Source organism: Prionailurus viverrinus, chromosome D1, assembly GCF_022837055.1.
Source record: "Prionailurus viverrinus isolate Anna chromosome D1, UM_Priviv_1.0, whole genome shotgun sequence".
NCBI lineage: Eukaryota > Metazoa > Chordata > Mammalia > Carnivora > Felidae > Prionailurus > Prionailurus viverrinus.
In genome coordinates, this window is record NC_062570.1 from 66533656 (window position 1) to 66558455 (window position 24800).

Below are 24800 nucleotides of genomic sequence, written 5' to 3' on the forward strand. Positions count from 1 at the left end.
CAGTGGGCATAGTGGAAGACATGTTAGAGATAGTAAATGGAAGGGAGGAATGGTGGTCACCAGGGGACACAGGAGAACTTGGCCTTTATCTTTGAGGTGATAGAGAACCAGGACAGGATTTAAAGAGGGAGGTGAGGGGTGCCTGGGTGGCTCAGTTGGTTAAGCATCCAGCGCTTGGTTTCAGCTCATGTCGTGATCTCACGGTTCATGAGTTTGAGCCCTGCATTGGGTTCTTGCTGACAGCACGGAGCCTGCTTGGGATTCTGTCTCTCTCTCTCTTTCTGTCTCTCTGTCTCTCTCTGCTCCTCCCCTGCTTACTCTCTATCTCTCTTTCTCTCTTTCTCAAAAATAAAAAACAAACATTAAAAAAATATAGAGAGAGGTGATAGGCTCAGGTTATGTTTTGAAAAAATTTCTCTGGCAGAATATAGATACAAGGGAGCAATGCTGGAGGCAAGGGTACCAACTGGGAGGCCTGAACAAGGTAGATGGAGTAGGAGGGGATGGGTTTGAGAATTGTCTGGGAAAAAGTTTTTCATTCTCTCTTGACTATAATCCGTAGGAAGATACTACTTCATGACCAGCACACATAGGCATACCCACAACACCAAACTAACCACAAAACATTTGTCTTTATTGTGAGTAGACTCAAATATTTTCATTCAATTAAAGAAGATGCTGATGACTATGTAATAAGTTGATTTTATATTGGGTTATAACCTACAGTTTGAAAAGCACTGATCTGGGGAAGTGAAACAGTAGGATTTTATCACTGATTTGGAATAAAGGAATAGGGAACAAGGATTGGCATGGGTGAATGGTGTTGTTCCCAACTGAAATCAATAATAGAAGGGAAAACCATTTGGAAGGTAGAGGTGACGCATTCATTTTTGGATGTGTTGACTTTGATAGCATTGTAGGAAACCCAGGCTTTCCAGAAGATAGCAGTTTCTCATTCAGTGAGTATTATTGCCTGTTTTGTTTACCTGCTGTTATTTGAATAGCAATATTTTCTACTGTTCTACACAAAGGTATGTTTTTCAGGATTTAATAAGCTTTTTCAGCCCAGGGTAGGAATTTGGCCATTGTTTCCAACATTGTCAATGTTATAATGGGAGGAAGCATCATAAATTTCAAATAATTGGCTTACGTGGGAAATTTATAAATTGGGGACTAAGTTGTAAATACTAATTTGAGATGCTTATTTAATTAATACTTGCATATTAATTCAGTAAGATCGATATTCTGATATATTTAAGTATTTATCCAACAGAGAGTAGTCAAACCACATCAATTAAGTGTATGTGTACAGTTTGCTTTAGTTCTGCTATAGTATACAAATATACTATACTATTAGAGGGTTATAAGTTTTTGATTCCTTCAAAAAATTTTTTTGTAATGTTTATTTTATTTTTGAGAGAGCAAGAGAGACAGAGCACCAGTGGGGGAGGGGCAGAGAGAGAGGGAGACACAGAATCTGAAGTAGGCTCCAGTCTCTGAGCTGTCAGCACAGAGCTCGACTTGGGGGTTCAAATTCATGAACTGTGAGATCATGACTTGAGCCAAAGCTGGATGCTTAGCCAACTAAGCCACCCAGGTGCCCCTCAGTTTTTGGTCCTTATTCTATAAGGTTAATACAGGACTAGTGGCATTTTATCTATACCTTTCCTCTGATAATATCATGATTTTTTAAAGATATAATTTTGAAACTAAAAAGGAACATTTCCTAAGTTGACCTTATCAGTGTAAATAACATGGATACATACCTAAGTTTAAAAGTTACTATTTTTTTTACTAGGAATTAATAATTAAAATTTTTTCTTTTTATAGATTGAATACCTGCTTAAGAAACTTACAGAAGCTATGGGAGGAGGTTGGCAACAGGAACAATTTGAGCATTATAAAATCAACTTTGATGACAGTAAAGATGGTCTTTCTGTGTGGGAACTGATTGAACTTATTGGAAATGGACAGTTTAGCAAAGGCATGGATCGGCAGACAGTGTCCATGGCAATTAATGAAGTCTTTAATGAGCTTATATTAGATGTGTTGAAACAGGTAAGAGTCCTGGAACACTGTGTTTCTCCTTACCTTTAGACTTTGACATGTTTGAAATAAGACATTTTCATTTGAGTATAAGTCATTTATACCTTTATACTGATTTAGAACAAGAATAAAGTTTCTTATTTTCCCAGTCTTGTATTAGGCTTAAAAAAAATTACTGATACAATTTTGAAGTATACTTAAGCATTGGGAAGTTGCTATTTTGAAAGAATTGTTTAAATGACCACATTTCCAAACTATCTTTAAAGTACTTTCATGTCACGTGTACATCCATACTTGTTGATCTGAGAGATCCTCATGGCATGTTGTTCAGAGAAAAAAAAAAACAGGTTGTTGAACAGGAAGTATATTGTAATCCCTTTCATGTAATGTGATATATATGTGTAGGGCTATCTGGAAGGATGCTCACCAAAATGTTAAAAGTGATTACTCCTGGATTGTGGGATTCCTGTAAATTTTATTTTATTCTTTATTCCTTTCTTGTTGATTGGATTTACTACTAGATTCTATACATGAATGTATGCATATGATTACATATTTTAATTTTTTTATTATTTTTTTTAAGTTTATTTCTTTATTTTGAGAGAGAGAGAGAACCAGCTGGGTAGGGGCAGAGAGAGAGGGGGACAGAGGATCTGAAGTGGGCTCTGTACTGACAGCAGAGAGCCTGATGCAGGGCTCGAACTCACAAACTGTGGGATCGTGACCCTAGCTGAAGTCAGACGCTTAGCCGACTGAACCACCCCGACACCTCTATATATTTTTATAAAATTAGAAAAATACCCTTATTTTTGGAGTAAATACCTTTATATAGCAAAGTTGCATTTATCTTGTTAGATTATGACCTACATAGCATCTGATATAAATATGGAATGCTTAATGATTGTTAAATAGAATTTACATGTTGTTTTTTTTTTTAGCGGCTCTTTCATATTTTTTACATTATTATACTGAATAATAATTCCAATTTGGGATTTCCTTACTTTGGTCCTTTATTTGCTCAGGAGGTGAAGTTGTGTCTTTGCTCTTTTTCCCTAATTGAACCCATCAAGAAACATTAATTGAGGTTTCATTTGTATAGGTTTTTGGTGCTACAAAGAGATGTGAGACATGGTCTGTGTCCAAAGAGGACTTCTAGGCCCACCAGGATGGCAGGATAATTGGACTACAGATGAATTTCAGTATGAGATAGCTTTTGCTTAAATGGCCAAGGATGAGGAAGCTGAACAAGTAATATGATTAGAACTTGGTATAATAACCAAATGATACAGTCAAGCTTATATTATATAATGATAATGAATAGTCTGCTATAGGGTATCAGCACTTGTGCATTTACTATTTAAAATTCATCTATTCTCAGACAACCCTGAAGGGCTTTGGCCTATAATTATAATTTTGCTGAAGTAAAAATATGAGTTATATACCTTTGTGACTGATTTGTGGGAAGAAAGTATAGAAGTGCAAGTGTAGAAGCCAGAATCCTAACTACTTGGTCCAGTTCTTTTTCTTTCTGCTCATCTGGAGGAGTTCATCCTCCAGAATAGTGAGAGGTCAGGTAGGAAGGGTAGGTTGGTGCCAGAAGGTGATTGGTTGAAAGATATATTTGGCCAACTTTAATATTTTCATTGATTGAGGTTTTAGTTTGCTGAGAATCACTGTCAGGGTTTCGTGTGTGTGTGTGTGTGTGTGTGTGTGTGTGTGAATCAGAATAGACAGAATAGTATAATGAACCCCCATATACCATTCACCCGGCCCCAGTAACTACCAACACATAGTTAATCCTACTCTCCTACTTTTGCCTCTCCTGTATCTTGAAACAAATCCCAGATATTTCATTTTATCTATAAATATTTCAATAGGTATCCCTAAAAGATAAGGAATTCTAAAAAATCACAATGTTTTTAGCACCAGGAGTCCTAAGGCTACTCTCTGTATGTAGCATGGGGTGGAGTTAGAGGGGTTGTCTCTGCATGCCCAGAATTCTGTGTAAACTTTTGTGTGCATGTATTAGCATGAATTTGACTGGGTATAGTGCCCCTGGCCTTCATAGATCCTCAGTGGGTTCATGATCTCCAGAGGTCAAGAACCACTGATATTCACGTATTCAGGAAGAGATATCAGCTCTTATAAGAAAAAGAACAGGTATTTATATAAAATTTAATCTTTCATAGGGTTACATGATGAAAAAAGGCCATAGACGGAAAAACTGGACTGAACGCTGGTTTGTACTAAAACCCAATATAATTTCTTATTATGTGGGTGAAGATCTGAAAGATAAGAAAGGAGACATTCTCTTGGATGAAAACTGCTGTGTGGAGGTCAGTCTACTGTTACTTCTTTCTGTTGCTGCCCCCTGCTGCCCAAGTGTTTTATATTCCTTCTAGACTTTAGAGTCTTGAAAGAATCTTAAAATTTACATTTCTAAAATAACATAGGCATACAGTTGCCATAGTTTCTGAACCAAAAACCAGAGATAACTGAAAAAAGTTTTTTGTAATGTGAATTTATCTTCTATCTTATGGAAAAAGTATAGGGATTAAATCAGATTTGTTTGTACGTTTAAGGAATCATTTATTGAATAAAATGGAGTCATAAAAAAGAGCACAAAATTATTCAGTAAGACAGTGTTTGAAATCATGAATATACCATGACATCTGGGCCATTTTGAGTATAGTAAATAAAACTAATGAAAATGGGAGCATTACCTTTGAGTATTTTGGGTGACTTTCAGTACACTTTATTCCCAGATATTAATTCGGTAAAGAAGTGAAGTCTTCAAGAACAGTAATTTTGAGTTTTTAATTTATATCTAAACTATCACCATATTTGTATTTCTTGAAGAACATTTAAAATACCTAACATCTCACTCATAAATGACAGTGTATTTTGATGGATGAAATAGTATAGATATATTAATGCCTCTGGGTTTGCACTGCCCACTAAGCGGTCTTCTTAGATTCAACTACACATGGATACTCACGAGGTTATCATAGGCCATACCAGTCTACTTATAAGGATATAGGAGAGGAGCTACAGCTTGCTAGCAGTAACATCCCAGGTCAAAGAGAGTGGATCTGCATCAGGCAGATGTGGGAATCACCCTGGCTTAGAAGTCTCATAGCCCATTGGAGTCAATACGTGGGTATACCTTCCAGGGTTCCTATAAAGGATGTGCTCACGTACAAGAGTCATTGTGCTTAGGAAAGCCAAAGCATAGTGTCCCTATCAGGTGTTGGTGGTTCTCCTAGTCCAGATGAAGTATGCTAATCAGGGTTATTTATTACCATAGGTAATGTTGCCTAGAGGACAGCATTTTGTAAATTAGAAATATGCTCTTATGGACTTTTTTTTATTGATGTTGAATTTCAGCAAGATTTGTGTAAATAGTTCAGATTGAACTTAATTTCAATGCTTAGAAATAAAATTAAAAATAACTAATTTTGCTTTCTTTGTTAGTCCTTGCCTGACAAAGATGGGAAGAAATGCCTTTTTCTCATAAAATGTTTTGATAAAACCTTTGAAATCAGTGCCTCAGATAAGAAGAAGAAACAGGAGTGGATTCAGGGTAAGGCAATTTTTATTATTTGTCATGATATAACTTGAGAGCTCTGACTTTGTATTTTTAAATCTCATTTTAATCTCATGAGGCATTGTTCCCTCATTGTAGTTATTTCTACATGCAGCATAGTAACTGAAAGAAAAATAAAGTGAAAGGAAGTCCCAAATTTTTTATCAATTTCATTTGTATAATGAACTTGTGGGAAAATTATAAACTATACATTTTAGGGTTTCTTTTTTTTACTTTTATTATTTAAAGATAATGGAATTTCCCATTTTAAGGACTATGAAGAATTTTAAAGTGATCATCATGAATTTTTAATAATACAGAAAACAGGAATAATACAGTCGCTTTTGAATATTTCCAATAATTTTCAAGATTTGTTATTTTCACAAGAAATCACTAGTTTCAAATAATTATCTCAAGAACACAAACTTTTGATTTAATAACTTTTTTAAAAGCTTATTTATTTATTTTCAGAGAGAGAGAGCACAAGTGGGAGATGGACAGAGAGAGAGAGAGAGAGAGAGAGAGGGAGAGGGAGAATCCCAAGCAGGCTCCATGCTGTCAGTGTAGAGACGGACATGGGGCTCGAACTCACAAACTGTGAGATTATGACCTGAGCTGAAACCAAGAGTTGGATGCTTAACTGACTGAGCCCCCCAGGCCTTCCAATGAGTTTTTTTTTTTTTTTTAATCATGAAAAGGGATTCCGAATATGGTATTCTTTGACATAAGTAAGATACTGTTATGCTGAAAGTTGTGGTCATTTCGATGTGGTTTAAGAGTTTGAGGCAAGCGCACCTAGGTTTAAGTCCTCTTTCCTGGGTCACTTGAGTTGAGTTAGGAATTTTGTAGCTGTTTTTCCTCTTCTGTAGAATAGGGATAATAGTACCTACCTCTCAAGGTTTTTGTGAGGGCTAATAATTAGATAATGAAGATATACTTGCACATTAAAAATGTTTCTAGAATACTTATTTATTTTTGAGAGAGAGTGCGAGCGGAGGAGGGGCAGAGAGAGAGAGAGGGAGACACAGAATCTGAAGCAGGCTCCAGCCTCTGAGCTGTCAGCACAGAGCCCGACGTGGGGCTCAAACTCACAAACTGTGAGATTATGACCTGAGTGAAAGTTGGATGCTTAACCGACTGAGCCACCCACGTGCCCCTATACTTGCACATTTTAAAAAAGACACATCATTGCAGAAATGTTTGTGATAGATTGCAAACAGCCTAAGTATCCATTAATTGTGAAATGGTTGAATAAATTATGGTACAGTAACACAGTAATGTACAGTTAGGTACATTATGTTTAATGTTTGATGTACTGATAATGGAAATCTCTCCAAGATAAATTAAGTGAAAAAAACCAAGGCTCAGAAGGGTGTATTATGTCAAAGGAAGGTGGAAGGTGTATGTACCTCCTTATTTGCATATGCTTAAAATATCTCTGGAAAGATGCAGAAGAAATTGTTAACATTAGTTGGTAGTGGAGAGGGGAACCCAGTACTTGGGGATAAGAATAGGAGGGAGACTTTTCCTGTAGATTTTTTTATGCTTTTGAATTTGAACAATGTGAGAGTATTAGCTGTTCAAAAAATTAAATTTAAAGAATTCAAACAATCAGGAAAATATGTAAAAATTAGATAATGCATATAAAAGGTATACATATAGCAACTATTCAATAACTGGTAGCTATTATTACCATCTCAGGAAGGGAGTGTATAAGGGATGGTTTCATAAGGCATAGATAAGGGGCAGACTAAACCCAGCAGGTAGCAAGTCAGATATCAGGAACTAATAATCTCAACCCTAACTATGTCTTGTTCTTATTTGGCCTTTTGAGAAATAGAGAGAAGGGAATTAATTGAAAGTATTTGAAGTTCTTCAAATGTGTGTGATATTCCCGAATCAAGTATCTTTTTAAGCACAGATGTACAGTTACGGAATTTTAGAGCTGGAAGGGACTCTAGAAATCATCTCTTTCATTTTAGAGATGAGGAAACTGATTCTGCAGCAGGTTATGTGGCTTGCTCAAGGTCACACCATTTCTCAGTGGCAGAATCAGAATCTACACTGGGTCTCTGGTTTTCTTCCCAATGTGCCATGTTTATGTTAGGCTTACAAAGAATAAACAGTATATTCCGTTTTTTATCTTACACTTTTTATAGCCATTCACTCTACTATCCATCTGTTGAAGTTGGGCAGCCCCCCACCACATAAAGAAGCCCGACAACGTCGGAAAGAACTCCGGAAGAAGCTGCTGGCTGAACAGGAGGAACTGGAGCGACAGATGAAGGAGCTCCAGACTGCCAACGAAAATAAGCAGCAGGAGCTGGAGACCGTGAGGAAGGTGGGAATGGGCTGAGGGAGGGCGCTCTGTTTCATTGCAGGAGCCACAGCTTCCTTACTTACAAGCTTTGGTTCTACCAAGACCAGGTTCATGCAATTTTAGAGAGATTTTTTTTGTTAATTGTTTTCTTAGGAAGTGTGTCTAGGTTACTAAGTGAGATAATCTGGTTTTTCCAGCCTTGGCAGTATGAGGATCTCAGGTCAGCAAGACATTTCATTGACCAGAAAACAACTAGAATAATTGATGTTCATTGGGAAACCTTGTTGCTCAGTTATATCATGGTTCTGGGGTGGTAGTGGGTCCCCAGTGTATGGGCACCTGAGCCTGTCTGCCTTTCATCAGTGAACACCTGCTAACGACAAGATCAGAGACCCTTTTGTGTCCTCCTATGTAGCACCTATGCCCTGGAGTATGGGAGATGCTCACAGTATAAGCCCCCTCATTTCTGTTGGGGTTCTCCCTTTGCAGTCCATGGAAATGCCACACTTTGTGCTGATATCCTCTGAATAGACTCACAAAGAATTTTTTAATACTTTTGGGGACTCCTGGGTGGCTCAGTCTGTTAAGTGTCTGACTGTTAACAGTCTGGTAAGTGTCTGAACTCATGATCTTGTGGTTCATGAATTCAAGCCCTATGTCAGGCTCTGTGCTGACAGCTCAGAGCTTGGAGCCTGCTTCGTATTCAGATTCTGTGTGTGTGTCTCTCTCTCTGCCCCTCCCCTGCTCACACTCTGTCTCTCTCTCAAAAATAAACAAACATTAAAAAAATTTTTTTTTAAACCCTATTCAGTCACTCTGTCTTTTGATTGGAGAGTTTAGTGTATTTACATTAATTATTGATAGGTACTTGCTGCCATTTTGTTGATTGTTCTCTGGCTGTTTTTGTAGTTCTTCTCTGTTCCTTTTTTCTCTTGCTCTCCTCTTTTATGGTTTGATGACTTCTTTTAGTGCTATGTTTATATCCCTTCTCTTTATCTTTTGCATATTTAAAATAGGTTTTTGCCTTGTGATTACCATGAAGCTTACATATAACAACTTATATTGGTAACACTATTTTAAGTTGATAGCTTAAGTTTGATCCCATTCTCAAGCTCAACATTTTTATTTTCCCCTCTCCAATATTTTATTTTTTTATGTCTCATTTCACATTTTTTAATCTTGTTTGCTAATAAGTACGATACACTACATTATAAAAATGAAAGATAAAAATCATATGATCATCTCAATAGTTGCAGAAAAGCATTTGACAAATTCAACATTGACTTATGTTAAAAACTCTCAACAAAGCAAGTGTGGGGAGAATGTATCTCAAATAATAAATGCATACAAAGCCCATACTTAACATCATAAGCTTTTCCTCTAAGCTCAGGAATAAGAGAAAGACATCTACTCTCACCACTTTCATTCAGCATAGTATTTGAAGGCCTAGCCAGAGCAATTAGACAAGAAAAAGAAGAAAAGATCTGCAAATTGGAAAGTAAGAAGTAAAATTGTCCCTATTTGCAGATGACATGATATTATATATAGAAAAAACTATTAACTCCATCAAAAAACTGTTAGAACTAATAAATTCAGTAAAGTTGTAGAATAAAAAATATGCAAAATTCTGTAACGTCTATACACATTAATAATGGACTTTCAGAAAGAGAAATTAAGAAAACAATGCCAGTCCCCTGTTGATGAACATTTGGGTTATTTTTACTCTTTTGATTAAATAGGCAATGCTACAGGGAATTATTTTGTACCTGTATCATTTTATACACGTTCTAATAATTCAGTAAAACCTTGGTTTATGAGCATAATTTGTTCCAGAAACATGCTTGTAATACAAAACATTTGTTTCTCAAAGTGAATTTCAAGAACCATTGACTCATTTATGATCATGTGATGTTCAGCATCACATACTACTTGTATTGCAAGACGTTTCTCATTTGTCAATAAATTTATTAGAAATGTTTGCTTGTGTTGTGGAACACTGCAGAACAAGTTACTCGCAATCCAAGGTTTTACTGTATGTGTTTAGAATAAATTCTCAGAAATGGGATTGCTGGAGCAGAGTATATACACTTACAATTATGAAATTCAGGCTGATGCAACAGCTACTATTTCAAATCTTACTAATCACTGTAACAGAGGAAAAAGTGTTCAAGGGTTTGGCAGTTAACTACTCCAGCTCAGAAGTGTCACTTCTGTTTACAGTACTTTGCCCAGAACTAGTTACGTGTTTTTGATGAGAAGTCATCTGTCAATTTTATTGATGTTTTCTTGTGTGTGATGAATCATTTTTTTCCTGTTGCTTTCAGGATTTTCTTTTTTACTTTGTCTTTTTACAGGTTTATTATGATGGGTGTGGTGTATATCTCTGTGTTTATCCTTGAATCTGTTGAATTCTTGGATGTGTCGGTTAATGTTTTCCATCAAATTGGGAAAGTTTTCAGCCATTATTTCTTTAAACATTTTTTCCTGTTCCTTTCTCTCTTCCCTCTTCTTTGGAAACTCTCATTATGTGAATGTTGGTACGCTTAATAGTGTCCCACATTTCTCTGAGGCTCTGTTCATTTTTCTTCATTCCTTTTTCTCTCTGTTCTTCAAATTGCATTTCTATCAATTGATCTTTGATTCTTCTTGCAGCCCAAATATGTAAGGTGAAAACATCTAGTGAAGTTTTCATTTTAGTTATCATGCTTTTAAACTCCATAATTTCCAGTTGGTTATTTTTATAATTTATATCTTTTTATTGATAATCTCTATTTGATAGGGTATTGTTATACCTTCTATTACTTCCTTAAGCTTGGTTTCCTTGAGTTCTTTGAACATAAAACTTTTATGAAATCTTTGCTAAATCCACCACCAGGGCCCCTTCAGAGGCAGTCTATTGCCCGCTTTTTTCCCTGGACATTTTATTTTATTATTATTTTTAATATTTATTTTTAAAAATTTATTTTTTAAGTTCCAGTATAATTAACATTATAGTGTCATATTAGTTTCAAGTGTTTAGCGATTCAACAACAATTCCACACATTACTCAGTGCTCATCACAATGAGTGTACTCTTAATCCCTTCCACCTATTTCACCCATTCCCCCACCCACCTCCTCTCTGGTAACCATCAGTTTGTTCTCTATATTTAAGAATCTTTTTTTTCTCTCTTATTTCCATTGTTTTGTTTCTTAAATTTTTACATATAACTGAAATCATGTTATTAGTCTTTCTCTATTTTACCTACCATTGTACTAGATCCTCTAGATCCATCCACATTGCAAATGGCAAGATTTCATTCTGTTTCATGGCTGAGTACTATTCCATTGTGTGTGTATGTGTACATACACACATACCACTTCTTTATCTATTCATTTGTTGATGGGCATTTGGGTTGTTTCCATATCTTGCTATTGTAAATAATGCTGCAATAAACAGAGATGTGCATATATATTTCTGACTCAGTGTTTTTGTATTCTTTGGGTAAATACCCAGTAGTGTGATTACTGGATCACATGGTAATTCTGTGCTTAGGTTTCTGAGGAAGCTGCATACTCTTTTCCAAAGTGGCTGCACCAGTTTGCATTCCCACCAGCAGTGCACAAAGGTTCCTTTTCCTCCACATCCTTGCCAATACTTGTTTCTTGTGTTTTTTATTTTAACCATTCTGACAGGTGTGAGGTGATGTCTCATTTTGGTTTTGATTTCATTTCCCCGATGATGAGTGATGTTGAGCATCTTTTCATGTGTCTGTTAGCCATCTGTATGTTTTCATTGGAGAAATGTCTGTTCATGTCTTCTGCCCATTTTTACTTATTTGCTTTTTTTTTTTTTTTTTTTGATGTTGTGTCAGTTCTTTATATATTTTGGATATGAGCCACTTATCAGATATATCATTTGCAACTATCTTCTCCCATTCAGTAGGCTCTCTTTTAGTTGCGTGGATTGTTTTCTGTGCTGTGCAGAGGCTTTCTATTTTGATGTAGTCCCAATAGTTTATTTTTGCTTTTGTTTCCCTTGCTTCAGGAGACGTATCTAGAAAAATGTTGCTATGACCAGTGTCAGAGAAAGTACTGTCTGTGCCCTCTCTTCCACGATTTTTATGGTCTCAGGTCTCACGTTTAGGTCTTTAATCTATTGTGTGTTTATTATTGTGTTTGGTGTAAGAAAGTGGTCCAGTTTCATTCTTTGGCATATTGCTGTCCAGTTTTCCCAACACCATTTGTTGAAGAGACTGTCTTTTTCCCATTGCATATTCTTGCCTCCTTTGTTTTAGATTAATTGACCATATAATTGTGGGTTTATTTCTGGGTTTCCTGTTCTGTTTTGTTGATCTATGTGTCTGTTTTTAATGCCAATACCATACTGTTTTGATTACTACAGCTTTGTGTGGTATATCCTGAAATCTGGGATTGTGATACCTCCAGTTTTCTTCTTCTTTTTCAAACCACTTCTTTTGTGATTCCATACAAATTTTAGCATTATTCTTGTAGTATTGTGAAAAATGCTGTTGGAATTTTGATAGGGATTACATTAAATTTGTAGATTGTTTTGGGTGGTATGGACATTTTAAACAATATTTCTTCTTCCAACCCACGAGCGTGAAATATCTTTCCATTTGGAAAACTGGACATTTTAGACAATATATTGTAGCAACTCTGGATATAGATTTCTCCCCTCCCCCTGGGGCCTGTTGTTGCTTATTCATTTGTCTCCTGACTTGGCTAGGCTGTTTCAATGAGGTCTGTTTCTTCACACTGTGAAGCCTCTGACGGTCTTCTTCATCAGAGGCACAGCCTTGGGCATGTACGAGATACCCTGAGGTGACCATGATGTTAAGGTTCTCTTTGTGTGTTTCTTTCTCTAATCGCTCTGTTAACCTGTATGCCTCTGTTGCTATCCTATCTAGCTGTTAGAGCCCTATTGTTTTCAACAAGGGCTTGGGGCCTAACTTGCTCCACAGTCTGATACTATTTAAATTCAAGCCCATATGTAGTCTTTGAGACTTATTCCTATTACATAAGGGCTCTTTACTTTCTGTAACTGGTTCTCTCTGTTAAACTTCCACCTGGTGTGTGGTTTATAGTTTGTTGGTCTCTTGGAGCTATGAGCCTCCTCTTAATTCCTTAAAATCTCCATTGTTTTCAAGAGCATCTTTAAGTTTGAACTTCCACACATCTGTTTTAAATAATGTCATTTCTTTTGGGGAGAGCTCCAGATCTCTGCCTAGGCAAACCTCTGTGCCAATGCTCTGGAGCTGGTGGCAGAAACTAGTGGTCTGCTTTTCTGGGTGTGATACCCCTGCTTTCTGAGCCCATCACCAGGTAGAGGTGGTACCCTCTGGTCTTCTAGGCTTGCCTCATTTTTTTTGGATAAATCTTCTCCATTTGCTATATGCAATTGGTTTAATTTCTGGAGACTTTAAATGGTTGTTTTTCGGGGTTTTTTTGAAATTATTTTCACCAGTTATGGGTGTTTTGCTGGGAAATGGGTCCATGGAGCTCCTCACTGCCACCCTCTGGAAGTCAAGCTCTGGTAAAAGTTTTAAAGGAGTAACGTGTGAGATGACAAAACTGTAGAAGGAGCTGAAGAAATAGATGTTGAACCTCACGAATGCATTTGTAAGTGAATTTAACTCCATGACTCTACAAAATTTTCTTTGCAAAATGTTGTTCAGACTTAACAAGTCATTCATTTACCTAATTCATTCTGTATGTTCACTGGGAAAATTGTTGGAATGGAATTCCAGTGGATCTAAAGGTTTTTATTCTAGCTTGATTGAACATTAAGAATGTTTTGCTTTTCCCATGTACTTAGGTGTGGCCATTTCTCTTTCCTAATACACCTCCACTCTAATACTTACTGCTTTTTTTTTTTAATTTTTTTTTTTTTTAATGTTTATTTATTTTAGAGGCAGAGAGACAGAGCACAAGCAGGGTCAGGGCAGAGCGAGAGGGAGACAGAATCTGAAACAGGCTCCAGGCTCTGAGCTGTCAGCGCAGAGCCCGACACGGGGCTTGAACTCACGAACCGTGAGATCATGACCTGAGCCGAAGCTGGACGCTCAACTGACTGAGCCACCCAGGCACCCCTACTTACTGCTTTTCTGTGGGTGGGTTTTGATTGGATAGAAACTGGAAGAAGCAGCGTCTCGTGCAGCAGAAGAAGAAAAGAAACGCCTTCAGACTCAAGTGGAACTACAGGCGAGGTTCAGCACAGAGCTGGAGCGAGAGAAGCTTGTGAGTGCTACAGCTGGGAACCTGGGAACACTGCTGCATTAGCTCACAATGGTTCTTTCTGGGTGAAGGGGGAGGGGTCAAGGCCTGGGAGACTGGAGTGAGGCCATCTTGTCAGCTGGGCTATGCTATATAGACATGCAGTGGGCTATTGGGGGAAGTTCTGTGTTTGTTCATTATGGTTTTATTGAGCACCTTCTATGTACTAGGCATCATGCCAGGATATAAAGGTAAAAGACATAAATCTTGCTTTTAGGACCCCAGAATAGAAATTCATGGAATAGGGTGATAACTACTGTGATTAGGGTGACTGTATCTCTTGGTTTGCCTGGGACAGTCCTTGCCATCCTGATATAATTATTAACAGCATCCTATTTTCCTTCTCAGAAAGGCCTGGCTTGGAAAATAAATAGCTAGGGGGAAAAGTAAACATGGGTTTCATGACCTTTCTCTTCTGTAATGAGCAAAGTGGGGGGGGGGGGTTCTGAAATCATGAGAATATAGGAATTTTGGTCTGCTGCTCTTGGCAGCTCTGATTCATCTTAGAGGTTCCCATCCCCCAAGACATCCAAGAGTCAGGTTGCCCTAGGTGGTTAGATAGTTAATTAGAACACAGGTCTTCTTACACAGAGTTGTAATTTGTGGGAGGGTACTGAGTCCAGTGCCCATTAAATAGCTGCTCATGATGTTTTTTTAAGTAACTTTTTGTTGCTTAGAGTTGAAACAGACATGTTTGTTTTATGAGAGAAACTGCACAAGCGGGGCAGATATGATACGAAGGAGTTGCTGTGTGCACAGCCAGAACATCTGGGTTTTTTTCCTCTCTGCTCCTTCTTCTGAGCATTAGTTTTCTCTTCTTTAAATTGGAGGCATTGTCATGTGATCTGTCATGACTCTTAGGATGATGTGAGCAAGTGTGAATATTTTATAAACCGCAGACACATACACTAATGTGTGTGCTATTACATTTGGATGTCCTTGTCTTTCAATTTTTAAGGCAGAGATTCAAAACTTTAATACAGAAGGGAGAAACCATTGAGTTGTTAGGGCACTGACGTAGCTGCGTGAGGCCCCCCAGGACTGGAGGTGCCCTAGGGCAGGAGTGGAGGGGCCTCAAGGCAGCCAGGGAAGCACCAAGGACTCTGCAGGTCTGTCTTTCCTTTCCCCTTTATTGTAACCCTTGGACTCTTCTGACTGGACAGAGGTTCATTCCTTTTAGAGAAGATTGTGGGTAAAGAGGTTGTGGCTTTATAACAAAAAGGAATTTAAGGAGAAATTATACAGGGGAATGATTTTTTTCTTGACTCTTGAATCTTAACGTGTAGAGTGGAAGGGATAGAAACTCAGAGAGGGCAGGAACACAGCATCTGGGGTGTACTTTGCGTCCTGGACTTGGGGTGTGTGTCCTGGACTTGGGTCTTAGTGTTGGTACTGGGTGTGGTGCCCTCCTTCCTCCATCTTCAGTTCCAGGAGCGAAGGACAGGGCCCTGCCCACTCTGCGGAGCTGCAAGGTAGGCTGTGGTGTTTGGAGTGGGAGAGTTTCCCTGAGGGTGAAGTTAACCTGAGTTTAAACATGACCCTTTTATATCATCAGATCAGACAGCAGATGGAAGAACAGGTTGCTCAGAAGTCCTCTGAACTGGAACAGTATTTGCAGCGAGTACAGGAGCTGGAAGACATGTACCTAAAGCTGCAGGAGGCTCTCGAGGATGAGAGACAGGCCCGGCAAGATGAAGAGACTGTGCGGAAGCTTCAGGCCAGGTGCCAGATCAGTTTGTATACTGTGTCTTTATGTACTTTTCTAGGAATTTCTAGGAATGACTAACATTCTGGTGAAGAGGGAGGAGTGTCTCTGCTATTTTGGAGAGACCTTGGAGGCTGGGCGGGTTGAGTTGTTTATTCTCCATCTATGGCACTGGAAGGCCCTTGCTTCTGGGGCTATCGACAGGCCTTCTATCTATTTTAGAGCAGTCTGGTGGATCTGTTTGGTGAGAATGTCCATGTCTAGAATGAGAATGTCCATGGACCCAGGAGCAGCTCTGGTGAGAACCTTCCTCAACACATTCCAGGCCAGAGAGGGCCACTGTGTGGAGGCCTGTTTCAGGCCAGAGTTACAGCTACTTTCGAGGGATAATGAGGAATTAAGCAGTTTCCATCTGGTCATTCAGGATTGGTGACATTCCTTAAATAATTATTACTTGAAACCTTAGTTTTAGAAGTTTCTTATTTTGGTAAGCTCTGTGCCCAATACAGAGCTTGAACTCATGACCCTGAGATCAAGAATCCCACACTCTACTGACTGAACCAGCCAGGCACCTCAGTTTTAGAAGTTCTTGAAAGCTAGATTCTTCTTTTCCTCAGAGCTTTAAAAGTCAGGTTTATTATTTATGATAGTCATGATCTCAGGTGAGAACTCTCAATTTGTGGTCTTCATGGCAGCAGGGAGGACAAAGTAGAATAAAAACCCCAAAGGGAAAATTTGAGCTATCTTCTTCCAGTTTCTAACTTGTTTCCCCATTTGCTTTCTTTAAGATGTCTTGTCAGGGGATGTCTCTTATGGTTCTTAATTTTAATGTGATGGGATGGAGGGTCCCCCCCACTCCCAACCCCCACAACATTAGCATGGTGTCTGAGAATTCATCTCAATTCTGAATGGGTCTCGAACCCACAAACTGTGAGATCATGACCTGAGCTGAATTTGGATGCTCAACCCACTGAGCCACCCAGACTCCTCAAGTCTTTTTTTTGGTTTATTTTGAGAGAGAGAGAGAAAGTGAGAAAGCGAGTGAGGGAGGGGTGGAGACAGAGGGAGAGAAAGCTCTGTACTGTCAGTGCAGAGTCCAATGCGGGGCTCGAACTCATGAACCGTGAGGTCACTACCTGAGCAGAAATCAAGAGTCGGATGCTTAACCAACTGAGCCATCCAGGCGCCCCTGTTCTAGAAATTTATTAAAGTATTATTTTGAGTTTGTAGAATGAGTGATGTTTTGAGTGAGAGACAATTTTGGGTCATTGAAGCTAGTATAGTAGTTCTTAATCAGTGTCCTGGATTTGTTGAATCAAATTATCTTTGGATAGGAGCCAGGCATGGGTATTGTTATTTAAAAAGCTTGGCCTAATTATTTTGTATAATCTGATTTAAGTAAATTGCAAAATGGTTTCAACCTTTGGAATACAAATATAACCAATACATGCATCTCTGCTCCAGTAAGTTGAAATTAGAGAACTTGGTGTGCAAAGGCCATTTTGTGAATTTTACTAAATTTACTGAATTCTGAATTTGTTTTTCATCTTAGTTTTTGGAACTTGAGATGAATAAAATTTGGTCATTTTTACGTGAGGTGGATTTGCCTCTTTCCTGAAGTCACAGAAGCTGGACCTGATTCAGAGGGACATTTTGTCAGATTGTCAGAGGGGGCTTTTCTTCTTGCTCCCACTCCTCTGGGTAGGCCTTCCTGGGTTGAAAATCAAAGGAAAGCATCATGGAGTTGAGTAATACATTTATGTCTAGCACTGCTGAACTGAATCATAATCTTAGGTTGAGGGCGTTTGTAGAGGGCTTTTTAGTTAACTTTCCTGATCTTTCTTTAAGCAATAGCAAGTCATTCTCAGAATATTTGGTATCTCATTGTTCTTCTAGAAGATAGTCATTTCTCTGTCAGTGTTTGAAGTTTCCTCAGAGATACGTTTTGTAGTAAATTGTTTAAATACAAGAACTTTGACTTAAGCCATCTAGAGCACATGATTTTTTTTTTTTTAAGTTTATTATTTATTTTGAGAGACAGGCAGAGAGAGAGAGGAAGAGAGAGAATCCCAAGCAGGCTCTGTGCTGTCTGTGCAGAGCCCGATGTGGGGCTCTATCCCACAAACTGTGAGAACATGACCTGAGCTGAGATCAAGAGTTAGACGCTTAGGGGCACCTGGGTGGCGCAGTCGGTTAAGCGTCCGACTTCAGCCAGGTCACGATCTCGAGGCCCGTGAGTTCGAGCCCCGCGTCAGGCTCTGGGCTGATGGCTCAGAGCCTGGAGCCTGTTTCCGATTCTGTGTCTCCCTCTCTCTCTGCCCCTCCCCCATTCATGCTCTGTCTCTCTCTGTCCCAAAAATAAATAAATGTTGAAAAAAAAATTAAAAAAAAAAAAGTTAGACGCTTAACTACACTGAGCCATCCAGGCACCCTGTATATATATATTTTAATTAAATTGTAGTTGTTGTTGTTATTTTGATGTGTAATATTGAAGGTTGTCTAGAGTCTTCTAAATGGGACCTCGGAAGAAAACCATTTAATATTTGGACAACTCAATTATTGGAAAGTTCTTGGGGCTTAGCCATAATCTGCCCCATTATAACTTTTACCCACTACATTTTTAGATCTGTTAAGTTATGTCTGTATTCCCAGCAACTAATGCAGTGCCTGGCACATAGTGAGAGATCAAGGGATATTTTTTGAATGAATGAATGAATGGATCCAAGTTCTACTAATAGAGGCTACTCTTCTATGTGATACTACTTTTTCATATATTTGAAAGCAATTAGGGACCAAGCTGTGGAGTGAGGTCTGAGTTTGATTCTTAGTTCTGGTACTTTCTAGCTGTAATTTTTGAAAAGTCACTTCACCACTTTGAGCCTTCAGTTCCTTATCTATAGAATTATGGATAGTTGCCTACCTTGCAGGGTTGTTGTGAAGATTAGAGGAGGAACTGCATGCACAGTATTTAGTGTAATGTCTAGTATTTGGTAGTTACTCAGTGTGTTGGTTTCTGTTCCTTTATTTACTTTGCAGATGAGGAAGATGTATAATGTATAGAATGTCAAAAGCATTCAAAAAGATCTATTGACAGGCTGGACTGATGGTTTTAGACCAAGGAGATAGTTGAAAAAAATTTTTTTAAATGTTTATTTTATTTTTGAGAGCAAGACAGAGTGTGAGCAGGGGAGGGGCAGAGAGAGAGGGAGACACAGAATCCAAAGCAGGCTCCAGGCTCTGAGCTGTCAGCACAGAGCCCAACGCAGGGCTTGAACTCATGAACTGGGAGATAATGACCTGAGCCGAAGTTGGATGCTTAACCAACTGAGCCACCCAGGTGCCCCAGGAGATAGCTTTAAAGTAACAACAGGAGTCTTGGATCCAGGAGACTTTGAGAAGATTCATGGTATTACTTTCCTGGGATACGATTGCCAAAAACCCCATACACTCTCAGGTAGTGTTAGTGAATACGAGGTATTCAGAGCAAATGAGGTATCAGTACTACTATAATAACACAAGCTGATATTTATCCAGCACCTAGATGTGGTCGGCACAGTTCTAGGTACCTTACATGCACTATCACAACTGATGCATCCACAAACCTTTGATGGTGGATGTAGTTTCTATCCCTTTTTTATAAATGAGGAAACGGAGGGACAGAGTAGTTAGTCTTTGTTCAGGGGTCTTATTTGGAAACCACAGAAATGAACTGGGGTTTCCTAGAGCAATAAAATAGTTAATTGAAAGCTTCTTGAATAGTTCACCAATTCCAAAGAAAGGCAGGTGGCCAGGCCTGAACACAGGCATGGACCAAGGGAAGCTGAGCAGCCCAAACCACAGCCCAAACCAGGCCAAGGGGAGAGTCCACCCAGGATGTCGCTGATGTCAGCATTGGCACTGTGTGTTGGGAGTCACCATTGCTTCTGCTGTCATGCAGCACGGGCTGTTGCCGCCACCGGCAAGATAAATTCTCCACTATCTCTGCTTTGCATCAGTTGCTTCAGGGTCGGAGCTCCAGGAAGGGCCTCTGCTTAGCCAAGCCCAGCTCGGGCTTCCACTGTGCCCTGGCTGCCACAGGGCAGGAGGGCAGGGGTTGGGCCTGTGGCTTATGTAGTGGGAAGTGGGCCCTACTTCCCATCAAGATGCCTCCTGTGGCAGATTCCTTGGACACATGGAGGGGATTCTGACTGGGCAGCCTGAACACCTGCAAATGTCCATTCCCCCTTCATACTCTCACCCCTAGGATGAAGAAACAGGCCTTTCCAGTCTTGTTCACTGTTGTATCCCCAGTGTCTAGAAAAGCACACAAAGGTGCACAATGTACACACAGTGAGTGAAAAAACACTGGCCAGACCACATTTGCAGTGTTGTGTTCAGTTGTGGGTATCACACTCCAGGAGACATCTAAGGAGGGAGTGGATGGTCCTGTGTAGAACTAGGGATAGTGGGTGGGAAAGCTCTTCCTAGTTGAGGTGGAACTTTCGAAGGATTGAGGGTGCCCGTTTGTGAACCCACTGTGAACTCGCCTGATTCCTGAAGCAGTGAGTGGCCCATCCCACAGAGTATTTGAGCACAGTAGGATAACCACGTTGCAGGATGTTGTAGAGGGAATTCTTCAGTGGTGGGGGCCGGGGGTGGAGGAGTTGGGAGTGGTGATATAAGGGGTGTCTATTCTGTTACTTTATGGCTTCAGTCATTGGTTTTAGAAGAGCATACTGATGGTCAAGCCACTAGAGATGTGTCCTGTCCTGGGCTGGCATCTAAGTACATTGTCTATACTTTGGGTATAGGGTTGAGCTGTATGTTAGTTTTATTTAAATGCCTGTGTAGCTGGATATTCTTAGATAGGTAACCTGTTATTCAAGATAACATTTTAGAGTCACACAAACCTTGGTTAAAATTCACTACTACCGGGGTGCCTGGGTGGCTCATTTGGTTAAGTGTCCGACTTCGGCTCAGGTCATGCTCTCGTGGTTCGTGGGTTTGAGCCCTGCATCGGGCTCTGTGCTGTCAGCTGGGAGCCTGGAGCCTGCTTCAGATTCTGTGTCTCCGATTCTGTGTCTCCTCTCTCTCTGCCTCTCCCCTGCTCATGCTCTGTCTCTCTGTCTCTCAACAATAAATAAATGTTAAAAAAAAAAAAATTTCACCACTACCTGTGCGACATACTTTTAAATACCTGAATTTTTATTGCTTCATCTGGAGGGATGATAAATACCTTGCAGAATTGATGGGGGGTTAGCAATAATGAAGTCAGGTATCTGACATGTAGTAATTGTTCAGTAAGTGGTATCTGTTTTATTCTGCCTTTTGTTGGCTCCTTTCCCCCTCATTTTCATTATCATTAGTTTGTTACCTTTTTCCTTGGTAGTATGTTTGTACTAGATGAGAAATGTTTTTAATTTTAATTTTTTTTTTCATCTATTTATTTTTGAAGAGACAGAGTGAGACAGCGCGAGCAGGGGAGGGGCAGAGAGAAGCAGACACAGAATCTGAAGCAGCCTCCGGGCTCTGAGCAAGTGGTCAGCACAGAGCCCGACACAGGGCTCGAACCCACGTACCGTGAGATCATGACCTGAGCCGAAGTCAGACGCTCAACCGACTGAGCCGCCCAGGCACCCCCAGATGAGAAATATTTTAATGTTGTAGCAATCAGGCAAATTTCAAAACTTGGCCCTACCACCTGCCAGTCAAATGATGTGGTACAGGTCATTAAACTTTTGTGTCTCACTTTCTTCATCGTTGAAGTGTGAATGTTGATAGCACTTAAGTTTACTGTGAGGATTGATTGGGAAAATACACTTAGCTCTTGGCCCAGTTGTGGCACATTAAACCTTTCATAAATGTCATTTTATTTTATTTTATTTTTTCCAAAAAGGGTGAAACAGAGAGGAGCAGGGCAGGACACATGGGGCACCTTGCCAGCGCTGTGAATAAGGGCCTCTGTGGCCCCTAGTTTCCAACTTGCAAAATGAGGGAGGTGGATTAGATGACATCAGGTCTTGTCTGCTGCTCTCAGTGGCTCCGTCATCCACTGGGTCGGGCATGGAAGCCTGGACAGGTTTGGTCCTGAGCTCCCCACCTTGCAGGTTGCTGGAGGAAGAGTCTTCCAAGAGGGCTGAACTGGAAAAGTGGCACCTGGAGCAGCAGCAGGCCATTCAGACAACTGAAGCGGAGAAACAGGAGCTGGAGAATCAGCGTGTCCTGAAAGAGCGGGCCCTTCAGGAAGCCATGGAACAGCTGGAGCAACTTGAGCTAGAGCGGAAACAAGCGCTTGAGCAGTATGAGGTAATCCAACTGATCCCTGCAAACGCCCATGTAAAAATTTAAAAACAAACATTTAAGCACCTGAAACTAACGTAACATTGTTTGTTAACTGGAATTAAAATCAAAACTTAAAAAAACATTTAGAAATAACAGTATTTGCTTAGCTGTAAGAAGTAGTTTTTACAGGTGGTGAGGTGTATCAGGTAAAGTCCAGTCAAGAGGCACACAGTAATTTGAACAGGGAAAGTTTAATATAAACAATTATTAACTATAACAGGGGATTACCTACGAAGCAGTAAAGAAGACTCTACGAATACAGGAATGGCACGTACACGAAGCAGCCCCTGCCTCTGAGACTGAGGCAGAGCACCCAGGAAGGGAACACATCTGCTCTTCGCCCCTTCTGCGCATTGCTGTGATCTAGACCTTGGAGAGGGCATGGCCTTGGCCCCACAGACAGCAGAAAAGCCGTGACTGGGAAGCTGTCCTCTGGGGACTGGGGGAAGCAGCCCACAGGGCAATGACACTAAAATCCACTGGCGTGAGCACTGTGGATGCCCCACATGTCACAGGAGCTGCTGAGAAGAGCACAGTGGGACCTGGGAGCAGAGCCCCTTCTTCCAGTGACCCTTCAGTGCCCTTTACTGACAAAACTGAAGTCGTGCCAGCTGGTGAGGAGAGTCACCCTGGTGTCATGTACAGGACAGAGGAGGCTGGATTTGGGGCCGAGGGTGGTGAGCCGTAATGCGTACACAAGGATCTTACGTATTCATGTGTAGCCGTGTCATTAGGTCCTTTGGGTGACCTTGGGCAGGTTACCCAAGCTCTCTGCATCCTGGTTTCCACATCTGTAAAATGGGGGTGATTAATAGTTCTTGCCTCTTCGAGTGGCTGGATTTCATGGGATAATCCACAAGAACAGAGTAAGTGCCCAAGCATTTTTATTTGGTCTTAAACTGCCTGTGTGTTTGCATAGTTTAACATCTACCTTTGTTTCAGGGAGTTAAGAAGAAGCTGGAGATGGCAACTAGTAAGACCAAGAGCTGGAAGGACAAAGTGGCCCAGCATGAAGGATTAATTCGATTGATAGAGCCAGGTAACACGCTCTTTGAAGTAGTAAGATATTTATCCAATTTATTCTTGTTTTATTTGTGTGTTTAAATTGTGCTAAAAATCCTCTTGAGCCCAAATATACAGAAGTCACACTGTTTAGGGCCCATTTCTCTTGAATAACTTGCTCTGTACTAGATAAGAAGGCTCAGTTGATTCCCTTGCATACATCTTCTAGTTGTTTTGGCTGGTGTGACATTTATGGATATTCCTCAGAGAAGAAATCAAGTAGAAAGTTACTATTTTATCTGGAAAAATGGTAATGTTCATTGAAGAATGTGAAGAATATTTAATGTGTGTTTGTTCCTTAGGTTCAAAAAACCCTCACCTGATCACTAACTGGGGCCCCGCAGCTTTCACCCAGGCAGAACTGGAAGAGAGAGAGAAGAACTGGAAAGGAAAGAAGAACACAGAGTGACCAAGTGACCCGAGCGACGAGCTGGCAGGAGTCCCGTCCATTGTGCAGATTCCAGGTGTAGCTGGAAAGCTTGATGCTAAAGACAAAGGAACTGGCTTTGCTGCTTCTAACCATTCTTTCTTCAGTGCCTTCTATCAGGCCAATATACTAAGGAAGGCTTCTTATTTATCTTCCTGAAAATAAGGGCTTACCTGAAAAAAAAAAAAGTTGACACTATCAAGCTTTTTATTTACTCTTTGAAAACTTTAGCTTCTGAAAATTCCCTTTAGCTCTCTCAGGTCCTTGTGGGATTGAGGCAGCATGCAAACCGCGCCGTGGCCGCCATCAGCTGCCGATGTTGAGGTGCATGGGGGTGTGGGGTCAGGGGGTTACTGGATAATCAGAACCTGAGTGATGGGGGTCATTCCTTTCCTGTGGCAGCATGTTTCCTTCTTTGAGTACATGGCCAGTCTGCTTGCCTTGGCATGCTGGTTGCCATGGATACTTTTGACCAGCTGCTCCCACAGAGCGGTCCTTGGCCACGTGTGGATCTTGACTCCGCTAAGAGGGCACAGTCCATGGATGCAGTTGTGCAGAAGTTTCTGCTGAATGCAGTGCTGCTGAGTTACTTCCTGGCTTCAGTGGCACTAAGCTCAAGGAGGCAAACACCTTATTAAAGAGGCTTTGGCTAAGTTAGATACTTAGGAATCAGCACAGAGATGAACTCAGTAAATCCCATTTGGAATGATAATTTGATACTAACTGAATTCTTCCTAATGTTTAAAAAGGTTTTAAGGGTCAACGTGCTGCCAGACCCCTTGCTTTTTCTTTTGTAGTTACTGTACAGAAAACTTCAGGAGTATATGGAAGTTTGTCATGATTAGGCCTTTTCCTTGATAAATATGGATATGATCATTTATAGGAATTATACATGAAAAAAGTTTTAAGAATGTATTTTTATGATGTCCTATGTTGAGAGGGAACAAATATTTATAATTTTCAAACATTCTTACCTAAATGTTGTACAATGTAATATGCTGAACTTTAATTTTTTTGCTAATTTTCTAAGATATATTAAAAATGTTTTGTATGTTTGTT

The 24800-nt window shown here is 39.9% G+C and overlaps 1 protein-coding gene across 1 annotated transcript in view; it reads left to right on the forward strand.

Moving 5' to 3' along the window:
* SWAP70 (switching B cell complex subunit SWAP70) overlaps nt 1–23940 on the forward strand; it is a 77683-nt gene extending 53743 nt beyond the window's left edge. The window contains exons 4-12 of the mRNA XM_047877750.1: nt 1831–2058; nt 4236–4382; nt 5521–5629; nt 7792–7973; nt 14083–14190; nt 15782–15948; nt 22018–22216; nt 23195–23291; nt 23617–23940. Coding sequence (XP_047733706.1) covers nt 1831–2058; nt 4236–4382; nt 5521–5629; nt 7792–7973; nt 14083–14190; nt 15782–15948; nt 22018–22216; nt 23195–23291; nt 23617–23723 — 1344 coding nt within the window. The 3' untranslated portion in view covers nt 23724–23940. The remainder of the gene's footprint in view (nt 1–1830; nt 2059–4235; nt 4383–5520; nt 5630–7791; nt 7974–14082; nt 14191–15781; nt 15949–22017; nt 22217–23194; nt 23292–23616) is intronic.
* The last annotated feature ends 860 nt before the right edge of the window (nt 23941–24800 follow it).